At 36.9% G+C, this 19,801-nt stretch overlaps 1 protein-coding gene across 4 annotated transcripts in view; it reads right to left on the bottom strand.

The window, feature by feature from the left end:
- Cntln (centlein) overlaps positions 1 to 19,801 on the bottom strand; it is a 248,432-nt gene that overhangs the window by 16,965 nt on the left and 211,666 nt on the right. For 3 of the 4 annotated variants that reach the window (XM_075945719.1, XM_075945716.1, XM_075945718.1), the window contains 4 exons: positions 15,414 to 15,511; positions 13,557 to 13,683; positions 12,333 to 12,470; positions 11,807 to 11,992 (listed from right to left, as the gene is read on the bottom strand). In XM_075945719.1, the coding sequence (XP_075801834.1) occupies positions 11,807 to 11,992; positions 12,333 to 12,470; positions 13,557 to 13,683; positions 15,414 to 15,511 (549 nt within the window). Of the gene's footprint in view, positions 1 to 11,806; positions 11,993 to 12,332; positions 12,471 to 13,556; positions 13,684 to 15,413; positions 15,512 to 19,801 lie in introns of those variants that run through there. The other variant, XM_075945720.1, reaches the window with a different exon arrangement.

Here is a 19,801-nt window from a genome sequence, read left to right as displayed (position 1 = left end):
TAAATACATATATTTTAATGGTATAGTTTTATGAATTTTTACTAAATGTAAACTTTGGCTAAGCTATACCCAGGTCAAAGTAGATAGCATTTTCCTTCTGTTATGGCTTGGATCCCTCATAAGCTAAGTAAAAGTGAACACTTGGTTCCTAGCTAGTGTGTTTAGGATGTTACAGAGCCTTTCAGAGGTAGAGCCTAGCTGGTGGAACTCGTCCACTGGGGGCGGGATTGGAGGTTACAACCTGTCTCTAATCCTCTTGTCACTCTCTCTTCCTTGGCCCCTGGAGATGTAAGATGCCTCTGACCTGTCGTCACAGCTGTCAAGAGCTGTCACAGCTAAGCCTTACCACCAGGATACAGTTGAACCTAGACCGAGAGTCCAAACAAAACCTCCCGGAAGTTGCTTCTTGTCAAGCATATGCCATTACTTAAACAACTTCATTCACGTCCTTTCTTGGTTGCAGTACTTTGAATGTAATTGGCCCCCATAACCTCAGAGGAAGTGACACTATGAGAAAGTGTGGCTTTGTTGGAGTGGGTATCGTCTTGTTGGGGGAAGAGTGCTATTGTGGGGGTTGGCTTTGAGGTTTCCTATGGTCAAATACTGCCCAGTGAGTCAGTCTACTTCCTGTTGCTGCAGGATGTAGGACCCTCAGCTATTCCTCCAGCACCTCCTCTGCCTGCACGCTACCATGCTCCTCAGCATGATGATAATGGACTGAACCTCTGAAATTTTAAGCAAGTTGCCCCAATTAAATGTTTCCTTTCTAAGAGTTGTTCTGGTCATGGTGTCTCTTCACAGCAACAAAATCCCTAAGACACTGGTTACTTCCTAGTCGGTCAGTTTTCCTAGTATCATTTATTGAAGAAACAGTACTTTCACTGTCACATGCTTTCCTTGTCTGTCACTTATTAGTTAATAATATAGACATAGATTTCTTAATGATCACTCTACTCTGTTCAGTGGTTTATGCTTTTTCTTTTATGTCATATCATGAAGGTTTGATTACTGTAACTTTGTTATATAGTTTCAAACCAGAAAGTATAATATCTCTAGCTTAGCTCTTCATGCTCAACATTGCTTTGTTAAGTCAACATCTTTTGTGGTTTCATCCAAGTTTTTCCTATTTTTGTTCAAATATAATAGGACTACTAATAACAATTGTAGTGAATGATTATACATAAGTGCATAGACATACATGCATACACACACACACACACACACATTAGGCAATAAGACATTTTAACAGCATTTGTCCTTCCAATCCATGAACATTGCCTATTTTCCATTTATATTTTTCAATTTATTTCATCAATAACATTTTTCAGTTAAAAGATTCCATTTTCTTTCTCGGTAAGCTTTACTCCTAGTTTTTCCTTTATTGTTTTGCTGTAACTGTAAATGACTATTTTCTCATTTCTGTGTTAGAGGGTTTGTTGTTAGTGTAGAGAGACAGAACTAAATTTTATATATTGGCTTTTGGAACTAACAGACACTATTGAACTCATCTTTTTTGAGGAATAGACCTATGTATTTTTTTATGTCTAAAACTGTGCAATCTGCAAACAGAGATATTTTTACTTTTCCCTTGTGATTTCTATAGCTTTATTTAAGCCTTTGCCTTGGTCTTGATTTAACCGAAAAAAGCATTTCTGTAACTTATAGGTTTTATTATATAGAAATCTTCTCACTCTAATGTGTTGAGTTTTTTAAAATAAGAATATGAAATTTTATGAAATTCTTTTTCTGTATCTATTGATAAACAATATGACTTTTCTTTTATTCTGCTAATTTAGCATCTCATATGTATTTATTTGCATATTTGAACCATCCACAGACCAAATCCCATTTCAACTGGTTTTATGATGTATTTAATGTGGCTTGCCAGTACTTTGTTAGAAATTCTTGCACCTATGTTTGAGAGATACTGGAATTTAATTTTCCCCTCACCATGTCCTCATCTAACTTTGCTTTCAGTGTAATACTGACCTTGTAAATGAAGTTTGGAAGTGTTGTCCTTTTTAATTTTTTGGAAGAGTTCAAGAACTGGCATTAACTCTTCTTTAAATGTTGGCCAGACAGTGGGGAAGCCATATGGCACTGGGATTTCCAGGAGGGTTCTGATTACTGACTCAATTGCCTTACTTGTTCATTTGGATATTGTAATTCTTCATGGTTCGATCTTGGTGGGTAGTTGATTTTCAGGAATTCTCATTTATTAAAGCTTATCTAACTTCTTAGCATATAATTGTTCAGAGTATTCTCTTATGATCCAGATCACTTCTTGGTTATTAGTCATAATTTTCTAGTTGGAATAATAAATCTTTCTCTTTTGTTTTTCTTAATTAGTCTAGATAGACATTCACCAGTTTTATATTTAAAAAATTAGCTTAGTTTCACTGATCTTTGCTTTGTTTTCTATTCTTTTTACCTGAATTGTTTCTTTCCTAGTGCGTACTAGTCTCTTCCTCCTATTAACTTCGGGCCCAATTATTCTTTCCTTTGCTCTTCAATGTTTAAAGTTAGACTGTACACTTGAGAACCCTTTTGTTAAATTATTTACAGCTGTAATCTCTCCTCTCAAAACCACAGTTTTTGCATTTCATACATGTAATAGGTTGTGTTTCCATCCTCACTTATCTCATTTTTTTTATTTCTCTCTACTTTATAATTAGTCCTATTAGCATTTGGGGCCAAAATCTTACCTTCCACATATTCATGAATTTTCCTTTCATGGATGATTTGCATTTTTACACAAATAGAGTTAGAAAAGATGCTTCCTATGACTTTAACCTTTTGAACTTTTAAGAGTTGTTTTTTGTGGCTTCACATTTGCCTGTCCTGTGGAAGGTTCTGCATATGTCTGTGAGGACCACATGGTGCTGATGTTGCTCAGTTCTGCTGCTTATGCATTCTCTGTTCAGAGGGGCTACCGCTGAGAGGGTCACCATTCTTCTTTGGGTTTCTTTCCTCCTCTGCTCTTAGTATCTCCATTATATACTTAGATGCACCAACATTTGGTGAACAAATATTTATAACTGTTTTTGACTTTTCCATTTTGAGTGTTTATTAATTAAACTCTATCATGTTATAAACTCAGCCACTTACATTCTCATATTTGTATGGAATATCTTTTACTATCTCTTCATTTTCAGTTAGGTGTGCCTTGATAGCTAAATTGAGTCTTTTGTATGATCACTAGATCATACTTTCAAAACGAAAGAAAAAAGAAAAATCTGTTCAGCCACCAGACACCCTCTGATCAGAGTTTAGTCTATTTACATTTAAAATAAATATTATCGGGTAACATATTTACTATTTTCATTTTGTTAATTGTTTTATGACTCTTTGTTCTACTATCCATTATTCTTTCTTCCATTCTTGATGTTTTCCCTTGACTTTTCTGTTGTTGCATTTGCTTTGAGATATTTCTTGATCTTCTGTATTTCCACTTTAAAACTTCCTTTGTCAATACTTTATGGCTTTCATAAAATACTTTGTAATTGTAGCTTCCTATTCAGCTGTTAACAGCATGGCAATAAGGATCACATACAGATGACACTGCTCATTGGATACTATGATTTACAAATATGTTTCAATTATATATCTAAAAGAAAAATTTTGTCATTTAGTTTCTAAGTGCTTTATTTTATGCCATAATGCAAAGTCATTTTTGCAACCCTATTGGTAAAGCTTGAGAATCTTGACTTGAGTTTGTTTCAACTTTATTACTTAGAGTTCTTTATCTCCACTTAAGGAACTCTGGGCAGCATTCCTAGGGAGGCACAGACTCCCCATGTCAGCTCACTGGGGCAGCCTTTGTTGACTACAGTATTCTTGGCTGGCAGTTTTTACTTTCACTATTTGAAAACATCCCATATTCTCCTGATCATCAAGGCTTCTGTGAGCAGATTTTGGCAGTCTTATGGGTGTGTTCTTTCTTACAGGGGATTCTTATATATGATGTTTAACAGTTTCTTCCTCTTCCAACATTTTCTTTGAGTATGCCTTTGGCAATCTAATTATACACTCCCTCATTTATACCTTTTGTGCTCAGTCTTTTGGAAATATCTTTGCATCTATGAATCTGCACACCTCTCTTTCTCCAAATTCAGGAAGCTTTCTGCTATTATTTCTTTAAATGGTTTTTATGTCCCTTTATATCTGTTCTAAAATTCCCATCATACATATATTTAATTTGATGGTGTCTCATAAATCTTATGCTTTTCTTCACCTTTTCATTGAAAAGCTCTTTATTTCTCTGTGTAATTTTAAATGACCTATCCTTCAGTTCAGGGGAACTTCTTGTACTTTTTGGAATATCCTACTGAAGTCTTTTATTGAAATTTTTACTTCAGTTTTATATTGCCTCTGTAATTATTTTTCTCCACAGAAATGTCTCTGTAATTGATATCAGCTTTATTTTCTTTTAGTATAACACAAACATGCACACATGCACACACACACATGTATGCGTGCACATACACTCCAATATATACATACAGCAATAGACATATACCAATACATGTGTTGTATGTGGTACAAGCACATGTGTATGAGAATGTGTCTGTCTGTGTACATGCATGCAGAGGTCAGAACATGACTCCAGATGTCTTTATTGCTGTCCTATTGCCTTGAACCATTGTCTTCCACTGAATCAGAAGCTCACCATTTCTGGTAGGCTCTGTAAGGTGAGCTAAGGGACTTGCCTGTTTGCTGGCCCTCAATGTACAGCATGGGCCACTACTAACGGGTGCTGGAGATTACAGCCAAGAGCCTCACGCTTTCAGAACAAGCACTCTTACCCACTCAACCATTTCCCAGCCCTGATATTTTGTCTTTATAAACACTGTTCATATAGAAATAATAATATATTCCATTTTGGAAAATTTTTAAATTTGAAAATCATATATTAAAAGGAAAGAATATGAATAACACAGATTAATTTCCTCTTCAATATTTACATTTTCTGAATACATTGTTGCCACTGTAGGATTCCTAATTTCATCTGTTCCCTGTCATGTTATCTTGTACTTCCTTCATTTATCTGAGAGAACTTATCTGAATTGCTCCTCTGCTGGTAGGTGTCTCTTTGTTAAGTCAGGTGGGTGGGCCTTCATTAGTCAGTCGGACTGCATCATGTCTCCCGACTTCTCACGACCCTGTCAGTTCCTTTAGTGTTTTCATGTTTTAGGAAGAAACCACTTAGACTTCACGGATTGCTTTTGTAAAGAAAAACATTAACCAATCAATCCAGACAGGCATGCATTGGCACCAGTGTGTGGGGTGCTTGCTGTCAGCATCTCTTAGTTTGGTAATGATGCTACACATTCTTTGGGGTCAGGGAGGGCTGCTGGATGGGTTTTGCATTCAGACATGGTCACTCGCTGGGATACTGACTGCTGTTAATTCTAAGCTACAGGCCTTGTTCCTTGGCCATGTAGTTCCAATGGTTAGACTTCTAATATACAGGTTAGGCTTGAAATATAGGGCTGGCTTCTGATTTGAAAGAGCAAGGTTACACTCTCTGGTCACATGTTGTTGGTGGGTAGATTTTGCATTCAAGTGAGGTTGTACTGGTCCCATAATCAGGCAATCTCAAATGCTCCACACTTGGATAGATGGAGTCACAGCTTTGTTTTCTATAGGGACAAAGATTCTGACTTTACTCTGTGTTTGGTCAGGTCATTATAGGGTCTCTCAGTCAGGCTTTTCTGTAGATGGGTGGGGTTGTAAATATTAGACACACACACACACAATACATATAATTCTGGGTATAAATATACACAGGCTGACAGTATTTCTTTCCTTAAGAGCAAGACCACCTAACGACAATAGCAACAAAATTTCAATACTAACCATAAGGAACCCTCTTTTGAGTTGTTGGTCAGAGCTGTCCAAAAGACTTCCAGAACATACAGCCTATTACCGTTGCCATTGGTTATCCCCCAAAGGTGGAAAGTAAGTCCCTCCTGCTAAAGACACCATATACTTTAGAAACAGGGACAGAGACCCCTGATCTGACATTGAACTAAATGCCTTCTCCCTGAGGACAGGCTTGCATGGTACCAGAAGGGGCTATGTAAGCTTCCAACGGAATGAGCCACCCAACAGTCCTGCCCAGCTATGATGTCTGTGAACTACTCCAGCAATCAGCATAGCACAGGAACCCTATGGTACAGATGTGGCACACGTACCAATTAACAAGAGATAAACCATGACTGGTACTGGAAACCTGGCTTAATACTCAGTGCTGGTGAAGTCATGGTTAGGGAGGGGAATCTACACTCATTCATATATAAACTAGTATAACCCCTAACAAAAGGTGATAAACATGTGTCCTTAACTCACAGATAGGCAAACAAAACAAGCTTAACAACACAAAAAAATAATTGATCATCCAACCATAACTGAGCTAATGAACTGAACAAACAGTTCTCAAAAGAAGAAATACAAATACAGATTACCAAGATAAATAATTTAAAAACATATACAACATCTTTAGCTATCAGTGAAATGCAAATGAAAACTTTTCAGTTTATAGTTTAAAGGGCTCTCATCAAATGTTAGCAGGGCATGGGGAAACGCAGGAATTTAAACCTGTACAGCTACTATGGAAAGCAGCATGGTGGTACTTCAAAACACTTAAGATGGAACTACTCCCAGCCTGGAAACCAAAGTAGATCCTTCCTTCCTCCCCTAAGCTGCTTCTGTCAGGCATCTTGTTGAAGCAACAAGAAAAGTAATATAACTCCCTAGTTCTAATTCCTTTGTCTTCCTTTTCTAGCATCTTATATTCAATATTAATTTTCATATTCTCACACTTCTGTTTGAAACTATCTTAGAAAATAAAAGTTTTAGGGCCACCTTAGTCCTAAATCACAGACTTTGAAAATTTTTAGGTAGATATATTTAGGTAGAGATATATTTAACACTATTTTGTTAAATCATAATTATATATACTATATTCATGGTAGATAGTGAAAATAATTTTTGCTTTAATGAATTTGTTGAGTGAAGATGTAAAACAGCATTTGAGAATGCTGTAGATAATTTGAAAAGAAAGCATCTTTATATTTTGTCTATTTTGAATTACTCATTCTTGAGTATACTATAGAACAAACACACTCTGGGAAAGCAGGGTTTACTAGGATCTCATCAATTTCTTTGTGTATTTCCACACTTCCTTCAAGTTTTGCTTACTATGTTGTTAGGAACATGTTAGGATCACTTTCCTATTTGAAAATTAGCCATATTAGCAATATGAAGTACTTCCTTGTCCTTCATGATGCTCACCAATTGTCCCAGCATCAGAGGACATTTTCAAATTGAGAACACTTCCTTGGACAGACATGTCCACTTCCAGCTAGTCTGTTTTCAGTTATGACGATGCACTGTATGTTCAGAAAGTAGCAAACTATTATAGTGCGCTCTTAGTATATCTAGCTCTCTGGCTTTATTTTCTTAATGTTTTCTAGTCTTTCTTCCCCACGAGCCTTGACTGGATTAGCCGACAACATACGCTCTTGAGCTGCCCTGTACTGATGACTGACTGCACTTTCCTTCCAGTGAAATTCAGTGTGGGGCAGGGCCACTTGGAGACACCAGAGCCACCATCCTTATCATGGTTTCCTGAAGAAATAATGCATTTAAAGCAGCTTTTTGAAAATTGGTGAAGAGGCTTGAAATCCTGGTTCTGGCAGCCTAAGGTGGGGGATGTGTCAGGTGATTGGCCTTCTTCTCTAGGAGAATCCCAAGGCGCTGCTAGGTTGACAAGAAATTCAGAAATGTACCTGTGTCTCAACAGTATGTAAACAGCTTTACTGAGGTATACTTTGTATAGTTTCAAGTTCACCTGTTAATATATTCATAATAAGAACTTTTCCTTTTCAAAGCTCTAATTATCCTACAGTGAGACAAAGATTAAGTGTGAATTTGGGGTGAACTTTATTACAGAAGTGTTTAACACTCATAATTAAGAGAAGATATCAGTGCCTAAGTATTAAGCATTGCAAATATAAATGTAAATTTGGAATGTTCAACAAATGAGCACACTAAAGAAGAAGTGCATACGCACTGAGCACCTACTGAATCTTCCCAAACAGAAGCACACACTGATAATGAAAGCATGCCCACTCTCCAGCTAAGACTGCTCTTTGCTGGTATATACTTTTAGTTAACGACAACAAAAGCTGAGAAAATGGTGCTTGGCATATGACTCTCACATATGAGCACATTAACAAGCCTATATATCAAGGCTGACTCAAACTGAGCAAATACTTCTAGAAATTTCCCTCGTGTGTTTTATCCAGTTATTAGGAGAATTCAAAGCCTCAGCTCTGCCACACATATCCAGCCCAGATGCTCAAAGCACTTGATTTCACCCCAGGGCAAAATTCCATATTCAAGACTAGATCTAGAGCAGATGGCCACTCCACCTCTCCCATAATCTGGTTGTGCCCTACAAATAAACGAAAAGACTAAAGGGAACACAGATTCCACAACAGGACCAGAACAAACATTAGTACTATTAAAACTACTGATAATATTTATTAAGTAGTTTAGTGTACATGATACTAACAAGCTTTGTGCAGAATGCATTGTGATTATGATCTACATAAGAACTATATATAGTTATGAATAGCTCTTGCCTTTACAGTTTTAACAGGAAAAGTGGCTATAATCCTGGCACCATGTATATGTGTGTCTGTCTGATCAATTCCTCAAGAAAGTAATGAGCCTTATTGGCTGACAGTACTATAAAGAAATTATTGATAATGTCCCTGCTCCCAAGGTGGCTATATAATATACCTGAAACAAAACACAATTGAAAAAGTTTATAATTAGATTTTAACTGTACACACCATAACATATTGGAAGCTAACTATTCTCCTACCATTGCTATCAGTAATAATAGTTCGTGCTTACAGAGCAGTTTTGGTTTGTCAAGCACCATTATGAACTTTTAGCTATGATTTATTCAAACCCTAACCCCGTGTATGCTCTATTATTATAATCTTATGGAGAGGGAAACTTAAGGAACAGAGAAGTAGATCAGTTTCCTGAGATCACAACGCTAGTATGGAGCAGAGGTGAACTCTGTCCTCTTGGATACAAGATTATAGGAAAGATCCATACAGAAGAAGGTCCTAACTAACTCTGAAAGGGGATACAAAGATAGCAGGTCCTTCTGGGGGGATGTAGACTTTAAGAAATGTCAGTAACAAAATCAATATGGGTAGAAGTTGGAAAACAGTGAGAAAGAGTAGAGTACAGATGCAGGATAATGTTCAGTTATAAAATGTCTAAAACTGATAACAAGATAGTTTAGATGTAATACAGCTAACACAGAAGAGTGGGAAGTCACAATGGTGAGATATCTGAGTTGGTGGCCCCTGAGCAACTCTTTCAAGTCCTAAGTCACCTGTGTAAAGATGAGAAGAGGCTGGTCCCCCTTAATTAAGACCCAACTTCCCAGTCTTGACCAATACTTCTGTATTTGCCTGCTGGTAGCCTTTGATTAATAAAACTTAAAAAGAGACATGATGTTAGTATCAAGCACACACCATCATAAAATGCAATTAAAACAAATTTCAAATTAACCATTGGAAATTGGGAATTTTTAAGTTTTAAATGATAAACAGATATGGTTTTGTCAGTGGTTAAGCAGAAGGCAATGCTTCTATAACTTTCTGCACAAAAGTCTGTGTACCACAGATGTGCCTGGTGCCCTTGGAGGCCAGAAGATGACTTCAGATCCCTTGGAACTTGATTTACAGACAGTTATGAACCTCCTCGTGGGTACCTGGAACTGAGTTTATGCCCTCTGCTGATAAGACTAGTGCTCTTGACTGTTGAGCTATCTCTCTAGCTCCCATTTAAAACCTTTGTCCTATTCACTTAATCTGTCAAATGCAGATTTGAGGTTCTACCAATTGGGACCATGATTCAGTGGATTCAGGGCCAATATTGTGTATTTTGTTTAAGCACAAGAGATCACATGATTGTGAAGTTGGTGATCTAAATACTAAGTGTCTTAAATCAAGTGTAACAATTCTGAAAGAATACTGCACATGGGCTATATGACACCCTCTGTTGAGATAGGCTATCACCGTGTAGCCAGGCTGGTCTGGACCCTATGTAGACCAGACTGACCTTATACTTAATAGAGAGCCTCTTACCTGTGCCTCCGGAGTGCTAGGATTAAAGGCATCAATATGCCTAGCCTATATTATATTCTTTAAGATGTTATTCAAATTAAAAATCCATGGATCTGTTAACAATCTCAAATTCATTTATCAGTTACATCATTGTCAGTTAGTACAAAAGGACCAGTATGTCACCTTTAAGGATCAGTATGTCCTTGAGTAGCTGGAGTTGGAGGCAGCTATGGGCAGCTCAGTGCGGGTGCTGGGAACTGCATTTAGATCCTCTGCAAAGGGCAGCAAGTTCTCTTAACCACTGTGCCATCTCTCCAGCCAAAAGAGTGAGGTGCAAATGAGTGATTCAAAATATGGTGGGTCATGGCAAAGAAGGAAGTGAATGGTAATATAACATTATAGAAAGTCATTTAAAATTTCATTCTATGAAGAGTTCACAAGTGGAAAATGCACACCTACTGAGGCAATATGACTGCCTTCAGTGTTCCCTTTCAGCCCTGCTTCTGCATTCTCGGATGCTGCCTTTCATGCCATCTGCAGGGAGAGGAGGAGAAGGAGCCCTTGCTCAACAAGGACTCAAAAAGAGAGTGAAATGTGGTTGGGGGTGGGAGGAAGAACAGCTTTCTTTCCCACTGCAAATCATTTCAGAGACAACACTGAAGGTCAGGAGGACTACCATAAAGATTGCACATTTCCAGTGCAAACTTAATTTAGTGATCATTATTACATGCCTGTTCTTTTCGCGATACTACAGTACATGCTGTGGAGATTAATAAGACATTGTTCCTGCTACTAAGGACATCACCATGGTTTAGCTAGCAGTGATAGATGCTTACTAACTACATGACAACAATAAAAGGCACTGAATGGAGTTATGGACACTGCACAGGGGATTAAAGAGGACAGAACCATCACAGGCTCTCTGGCCTCAAGGACTGCTGGTTCTGAATCCAGAACATCTCCTCAGCTGCTACAGGTAAGGGAGGAAGGGTGCTCAATGCATCTTCCCTTCCTCCAGCAATCACCACTTAGTAGGTTGTTTGTGCAGCCAATTCATAAATCTTTCTGGGTTTCTTCAGAGTTTAGGTAGCATCTAGATAATACAACTGGGCCAGCACGTGTGTGCAGACATTTCAGTGGCCTTTATGTTCTCCTGTTTTTGCTGTTTCTCTGGCTTAACTGAACACGAAAGTATCTTTGTCCTTGCTTGGGTGATTTTTAAACAGGATGGAAATGACTTAATTCATTTCAAATCTATCTTTATTACTTGATTACTATAATTTCATTATTAAACTAAGAAAGAAATATTAACAATGGGGTGAATAATTTAAAACAAACCATAAATTCTGTTACAGAGAAATTTTGAACATTGTGCCTATGAAGTAGGAGGAAAGGTTTTGTGGATTTGTGAAGCATGAAGAAAGCCAGGAGCATACCTGTAATGCTCATGGGGTAGAGGCAAGAGAATCTGCAGATTGAGCTCAGCTGAGCTGTATATATATAGCTATATATATTGAGGTCATTCTAAACAATAACATCACCACTACTAAAAGCAAGGAACTTGATGTTTCTGCCAAATCCTCAGGAGGAGGACAAGGCCTCTGCCTGAAGTAAGTGCAGGTGAGTAAGGCATCAATGACTCAAACCTTCACAAAGGTGGTGAACTCTTCTAGTTTTTCATTGGCTGCCAGCAGTTGCTTCTGCGCACCTTCCAGGACCTGTTCGCTCTGCAGGGCTAAGCTTTGGAGCTGTTCTGATGCTGCTGTCTCAATCTGTGCCATTGCTGTTTCTGTTTCATTTATTTTTGAGATGAGGAGACTCAGCTTAAGTTCCTGCAACAGGTGACATTCACAAAATAGAAAAATATTTCATAAACATAGTAGGAACACAAGTTATACAGCTCACACAAGAAAAAGGTTTCATTATTCTATACTTGCAAATTACTTTTATTTGGGGTAAAGGTAATCCTTGTTTTTCTTTACTTTGCTAATAAAGCACAATCATTAACGTAAAAACAAAGTCTGGTGGTGTCTCACGTAGTGATATAATACTGTCTATAATTATGTGGTGTTATCAGCAGTTCATGTGATTTAGGGAGAAAAGGGATGACAGCATTGAAAATGAGAATTGTTCCCTGTATTTGAATCTCCTCCTGAATGTGCAAAAGCATACCTTTTTATCTAACTCCTCTTTAGTTTTCTGATACATCTGTTCATATTGTGACTTCTCCTTCATAGCAACATTAAGTCTTTGTTTTAGGGAATCAACTGATATTTTCTTGTTGGAACATTCTTCAGTTAATGTCTTCACCTGCAGTACAAGTGGAGAGGTAATTACTGTTAGTAAATGTGTTAGAGTAGTACCGTGTATTGCTTCCTCAGAAACTGAATGAGTCCAATTGTATTCACTGTCTCAACAATTTTATCAAATTCAAGTGGCCTACTTGTAGTAGCATTCCTGTTATGAAGAAACTAACAATTCTTGAGTCAATAACCAAACTAAAATGTCATAAAATGCATGATATGTATAATAGAATAGTAGCAACTTTCTTTACACAGCTCAAAGAACAACAGAAGAAATGTTTTCACTTGGAATTTAATGCCACTAAAGAAATGATCATCTAAATAAGCTCTACCTGAAATGACTGAAGGGAGAGTGAAGTGAGGGGGCTGGAGAGGGCGCGGTTGAAAGACCGTGTTGCTCTTGCAGATGACACAGCTTCAGCCCCCAGGGCCCACATGTGTCAACTTCAGCTCCAGGGGATCTGACACCCTCTGTGACCTACATGGATACCAGGCATGCTTGTGGCACACATACATACATACAGGCAAAGCATCAATAGAAATAAAAAATGGAAAGCTTTTGCCCGTTGCATAGCATTTAAAAGAATTTTAAACAAACCCTTTTTAGTTTAGGGTCATATATTATATAACTGCCTTAAAAAAACCCTCCTCTCTCATGTATACTAAATTAAGTGTATAAAAGAAAAAATATAGTTTTTAAGGGCATTAATAAATAAACAATTATAAGTAAAATAAACTAATTTGGCATAATAGTTACATTGGTGCATTAACCTGATTTTCTCCTTATAAACTGCAGGTTTAAATAATGTAAAATAATAAATAGGACATCATTATATATAACAAAATTTCTAGAATTTTTTTTTTAAAAATTAAATGTCTTCCTGCAGGACAGCACACAAACAGGCAGACTTTGTGTGTATTATGTGTGGAATTTTGGAGTCTTGAATTCTCAAACAAATAAAAATAGCATAACGTTCTAACTGTCAATATAGATCTTGCAAGTATTTTACATAGTTGTTTAGTACTGAATATTTATGTTAAAATTAAAGCAATAAAAATAATTTGTCAGCAAACACAAAAAAAAAACTGGCACCTTTTTTTCAAGACTTTCTAACATTTCATTAAAACTCTCATTGCTTTCGGAATTTACTTTCTGTCGAAATTTCAAGTCCTCAATCAGGTGTCTTTTCATGGTTATATCTCTCTCCATTCGAGATATCCTAGAGGAGAAAAGACTTTAACAGGGGTAGAAATATCCTGACACACTGTATCCATGGTCATGCCTACTGGTAGTTTTAAAAATCTGATTTTAATGCCACTATGTTAGTAAAATAGAACTGCATTGAAATAAGTACCTAAGTATCATGTTTTGTTAAAACTCATAATCTGCTTGTGAACATGTTACTATTACATATTTGCATTATAGTAAAAGGATGATTAACTGAGATCATTATAATTTATATAATTTATAAAAACTTAGATTATACTTAAATTACATTTTTGAATTGCTTAGAAATAAAGTGACAGAGATACCCAAAATTCTAGCGATGTTATGAAACAATACTGTAATTTGGGTAAAATTGTAAAATCTTATAAGATGCAAAGGAACTAAAATTAGACACTGTTTAACTCAGTAATTGCGATTGAACTCACCTGTCAGTTTAGTTTAAGATGGCGATTATTATAAAATGGTAACTTCAGTGAAATCTACTCCTCATCTTGTAATATGCTGAGGATCTGAGTGACAACAGCTAAGAAGAATTAGATCCTTTTATACATAGCTGTTATTATAAATTTCTGTATATTGAGTTATTCTGTATATTGAGGACCTTCATAATTTAAGACTATTGGATACAAGTGTAGCGCCAGTGGACAAAGGGCCCAGGACTCAGTGTTTTCCCCTGGACTCCTCAACAGTGACCACTAAGCAACACTGCCTTTGATCTCTAACCTGAGGAATTTTCAGGTAAAAATAAGAATGTATTTTATTTGGAGGACTTGGGGAGAGAGGGCTTCGCACTGTAGCCCAGGCTGGTCTCAACTTTTTGGCAACCCGCTTGCTTTGGTCTTCCTCACACTGGAATTATAGGTACAAGCCACTACACTCAGCTATCAATCCTCTGTCTAAGATTTATTTATTAATATCATGCTAAGTATAGCCTCACTCATAATTCTGCCTACAAGTAGGCAAATGAGAAATTTATCAACGGTGTGTTCTATCTAAACATATCATCGCATGAAAGCTTTACTAACGTTACAAATGCAAAGAAAGAGGAACACTTTCACTCAGTATGAAAGGGTATTTAAACTCCTTTAAAATGATATATACAAAGGAACCCTTGCTATTTTATAAATAAACAAAACTTCCACATTTGACCTTGGCTTTATAAACCTAGGAATTAACTCTAGACAAGCACCAATCTATATAATCTCTTAGTTTAAGAACTCACAATTGTAGATTTATTTGAAGTCATTAATTTATATTTATTTAAATTATGCTAAGTAAAATCTAGTTTTAGTTCTAATATTTTACTCGAATTAAAAATAGCTACCAGATGGCCATCAACCATGATATATGTTGCAGTCTTTAAAATTCCATATTATGTAGGCTTAGACATGATCTTAAGGGCTGGAGAGATGGAGCAGTGGTTAAAAGCCTTTGCTGCTTGCTCTTCCAGAGGACCTGGATTCACATGACAGTTCAGAACTGTCTGTAGCTCCAGTTCTAGGGGATCTGATATCCTCAGACAGATGCACAAGCAAACAAAACACCAATACACATAAAATAAGAATAAATAAATCATAACAAGTGTTCTAAGAAAAACCCATAATCTTAAAAAGTAAAATTCTGTTGTGAAACACTGGCATTGTTTTTTGGAGTGGACTAGTAAGGAGACAGGACAACCACTAGGTGGCACCAAATACAATAGATAGAAATAGGAAAGCCTACTTTTCATGCATCTCCTTTATGTGATCTTCTTTCGCTAGGAGTTCCAGTTTCAGAGACTTCACATTGGATGACTGTTTAGTGAGCTCATTAGTTGCATTCTGGAAAAAATAAATAAACTTCATTTACCTTTCCATCTTGATCCAAGACAAGAGGCATTGCTTTGAGAAAGAGTGACCCATTTGTTTAATTATGCTAACAATGACCAAGAAGTACTGTCAGGGTTTTACTTGTTTTTATATTTCACATAAAGATAACATATTTATAGTAAAATTATTATAAGGCCTGCCAGACCACACAGGAATATGAGCAATAGTACAGGACTCAAACATTTTAGTGGGAAATAGGAATTGCTGGGAGTAAAATGAAATTATGTAACCAAGAGTCTTAAAGGCTCAGTAAGATCACTTAAAATAAATGATAGATTTACTCACAAGCTGTAATGAATTAAATTTTACCACAGAAAACTTGCTGCTCCCCTACAAAGCATGGCAGCTGTTTGCCAGTTCTTCGGATCTGGTCTCATCTTTGAATTGCTTTCACCAAGAGAACATGGCTAAAGCGAAGTTTAAACTTCAGCCCTCAAAGCCTGGGGGCTTCTGCCTCTGCCATCCTGAATCACCTCACAGGAAGGCAGTTTCAAGGGCACACGAAGGGCACTGAGGTGCTGCAGCTGACAGCCAGCTGAGCGCCTAAGAGAATCGGGTGTGAGGGCTGTGCTGCACCTTCCAGCCTGGCACACAAACACTAAGAATGCAAACATACGACAAGCCCAGGAGTGAACAGGAAAGAAATGATGCACACTAAATTGTAGTTGGCTAAATGTGAGACAATCTGTTCAAGAACGCTGGATGAGCAAATCTTATTAAAACTGCATTCCACTTTGCTTAAACTTACTAAAAAGTAGTATATTATCACTTAAGGATTTATTCACAGTTACTGGATTTTTCAAAGTGGATTGGGTATTTGAGGCGTTCCTTGTTATTCACACCTAGGGATCCAGAAGCCACAGTATCAAGACAGCTAGCTTGCACCTCGACTTGAGTTTCAGTTAAAGATCTAATCTGAAACACCACTTAGTCTTGTTGGTATTTTAGTTTACCCATTCATAAGATGTTGTTAATACGTACTCAAATTAATAACACATCTGTTTCTAAGATCAGAAAGTGTAAAACAAATAGAAAATAATAAGCTGCAATTTAAAAATAGTTAAACAGAAATTACACTAATATTTCTTGTGTGTGTGTGTACACTCGTGCACGCGGTGCCTTTGTAGGGGAAACAGGATAGCCTGCAGCAGGTGGTCCTTTCCTTCTGCTATTTAATTCTTGGGGCTCAAACTCAGGACATTGGGGTCTATACAAGCATCTTTACTCTGAGCCATCTCATCAATTTCTCACTAATAGTTCAAAATTACAATAAATTATTTTTATTATAACTATTCCTCAATTTAAATGCTTGGTGATAATTTTTTTTAATTTGAAAAGATGATATTATTAAGGTAAATACGAGTTAATTTCATCAGACCAACTTTAAATGTAGCATGTGTTAATTTAAATTTTCAAATAATTTAAATTTTATATGAATTTTTAAAACTCAAATAATTCAATGGGGCATATTGCATATTTATAGTGATATGTAATATTTATAACATTGCCAGAATAAATTGCTTCAAAGTAGTGAATTTGACAAAAGATTAAAACTGTACTTATATTAAATTCTTTCTAAAAAAACAAATCATTCTGGAATGATCCCTAATTTAGTTACTAATATCCATGTGAATTATACACAGTATATTACTAATAACCACACTATATAGTGTCACACGGCCTTTAGAGACTATTGTAATATGTTTACTTTTATTCTCAATGGTCCCCCTGACCTTCTATGTTCCAATTTTATAGCCATACTAACATTTTCACACTTTGTTTTGTTTTTATTTTTGTTTTTTGAGACAGAGTTTCTCTGTGTAGCTCTGGCTGTCCTGGAACACACTCTGTAGAAAAGGCTGGCCTCAAACTTGGACATCCACCTCTGACTCCTAAGCGCTGGGATCTCTCTCTCTCTCTCTCTGCTCTGCTCTAAATATTTCTTCCTAAAACATCCATCCTGTTCTTTAATATGCATGTTGAAAACTTGTTCCTAAAGACACAGAAGAGGGAAAAAGTCAACACTTTCGTCTTGCTCTTCTGGCCTGCAGACCCTTAAGAAAACCAACGTTTTGGTTTGTTTGTTGGTTTTGAGACAGGGTCTTACTGTAGCTCTGGCTGTACTGAAACTCAGCATGTAGACCAGTCTGGCTTCGAATTCAAAGAGATCCACCCGCCTCTGCCTCCAGAGTGCTGGTATTAAAGTCATGTGCCACAGGTCTGACTGAAATGTTTAAGCCAGCTAGAAAATAGTGGTATTTTCTTATAACAGTCTCAGTAAACTACTTTGGAAGAATATTGAAACAAATTTTTAGTAGTAGAAAGTAATACATATTTAAATTTCTTCCAGAAAAATATCTATATTAAAACCTAAAACAGGATGAAAGTAAACATTCTCCTTTTTCTCTCTCGACAGTGAGCTCAAACGTCCAGACTCCAGCAACCACACAGCTGCTCATGCCTTCTATGCTTTCCCTTTCTGTCTCACTTCCCTTCTGAAACTAGGCATATTTATTTATACACAGGTAAAAGTATAATGCAAATATCTTATCTCACAGATACTTATATGAGCAAATTATGTTAGACCACATTTCAAATTTTAATTGTTGGAACATTTGTAGCAAGCAAAACCAAATATGTCAAATATAGCTCAACTTAAAGTATTACAACTAAACATATTTAGAAGTCAGATGATACTGGCTCTACTAGTATATTTTATCTTGGTGAAAGTTAAACAAGACTACTTAGCCTATATAAAAGAACTGTAACTAAACATCTCTACAGGATATGATTAAAGACAAGTGTATTGGCCCCATCTTCAGGTACGTGAAGCCTAAACACTGAAACAATTTATAAACCGTATTTATATTCCTGGGGAAAACACATTTTAAGAGAATGCACATGCTCTGAAAGGTGTACAATTTTCCTTTACATTTCTAGCATGTTCTCCATGTAAAAACCGTCTCAAGGTGCTGCCTAAGAAGGAGCTAAATTAATGGAAGTTTCATGGCTGATTATTACTAATGGATAGAGTAAGCAATGGTTGACTTACATGTTTACCCTAATTTATTCCACTTAAACCCAGCTTAAAGCATCATACTCCTAGCTGGGCAGTGTTGGTGCACACTTTTAATCTCAGCACTTGAGAGGCAGAGGTAGGTGAATCTCCACATTCAAGGCCAGCCAGGTCTACAGAGTGAGTTCCAGGACAGCCCGGGCTACACAGACAAACCATGTCTTGAAAAAATAAAACAAAAAAGCCATACTCTGAGAAAAGCTATGCATCTGTTTGACAGTGTGCTACCCTACTGCTTTGCTGCACTCAGTTATCCTAATTACAAATCTCTCAATGCATCTACAGCTAGAGTTTCCCCGCCAGTGACGCTTAGCACAGCCATGGTGCTAGATCCACGGTTGTCAGCTTCCAGCCAGCAATTCTCTCTGAAGAAAATAATTAAGGATGCAAAAATAATCAGTTTCTTAAGCAGAAAAACAAACTTTCTGTTTTAAACATAGATCTTATTTCTTACAATTCTATTTAAACTAAGTTGAGCCTCACTTTTAAGTTACTGCCAAATTATTGGAAGTTAGATATAATTCTTTATGAACAAAAAGAACTCTGATTAGGAGTCCCACCTCCAAGCTTATCTTGCTGTGGACAATTAGAACAATCCCTCTTTGTGGGTTTTGTTTGTTTTTTTGTTTCCTTCCCATTTCCACACTTGTCTTATTTGCATTCTGATCTCCAACCAACAACTAAATAATTAAATTAGTAGCAAACATAGAGGAAAACAATTCTTATTTTCTTGCTACAATATGTTTGAAAGGATTCCGTTCATCTGGACCAAGATGTGGTGAGCTGAAGCACGATTAAAAACTCAGGGTCAGAAATTGGGGTTCAACCTGAAGTTCTGAAAAACAAAACAGCCAGCCACTGGCTCTTACCTCGACCTCATACCGAGACTGTGTCTGAGAGCTGTCTTCCCCTGTTTTATAGTCCTCTCTAGGGCTGGGACCAAAGGCGTGCACCACTGGGATTAAAGGCATTTACCAGATTTCTATGGCAACTAGGGTGGCCACCGGGATTAAAGGTGTGTGTCATTGTGGCTACTGGCATTAAGGTGCGTGTTACCACAACCTGGTCTGTAAGGCTGACCAGTGGGACAGCTTTACTCCCAGATCGTCAGGCAGGCTTTGTTTATTAACATACATTTGAAATGGCACTACAGTGAGCAGCCAGGA

The sequence above is a fragment of the Microtus pennsylvanicus genome, chromosome 13 (assembly GCF_037038515.1).
Source record: "Microtus pennsylvanicus isolate mMicPen1 chromosome 13, mMicPen1.hap1, whole genome shotgun sequence".
Classification (NCBI taxonomy): Eukaryota; Metazoa; Chordata; class Mammalia; order Rodentia; family Cricetidae; genus Microtus; species Microtus pennsylvanicus.
The sequence above is the reverse complement of the archived record's forward strand: the minus strand, read 5'-3'. Positions and strand labels throughout refer to the sequence as shown.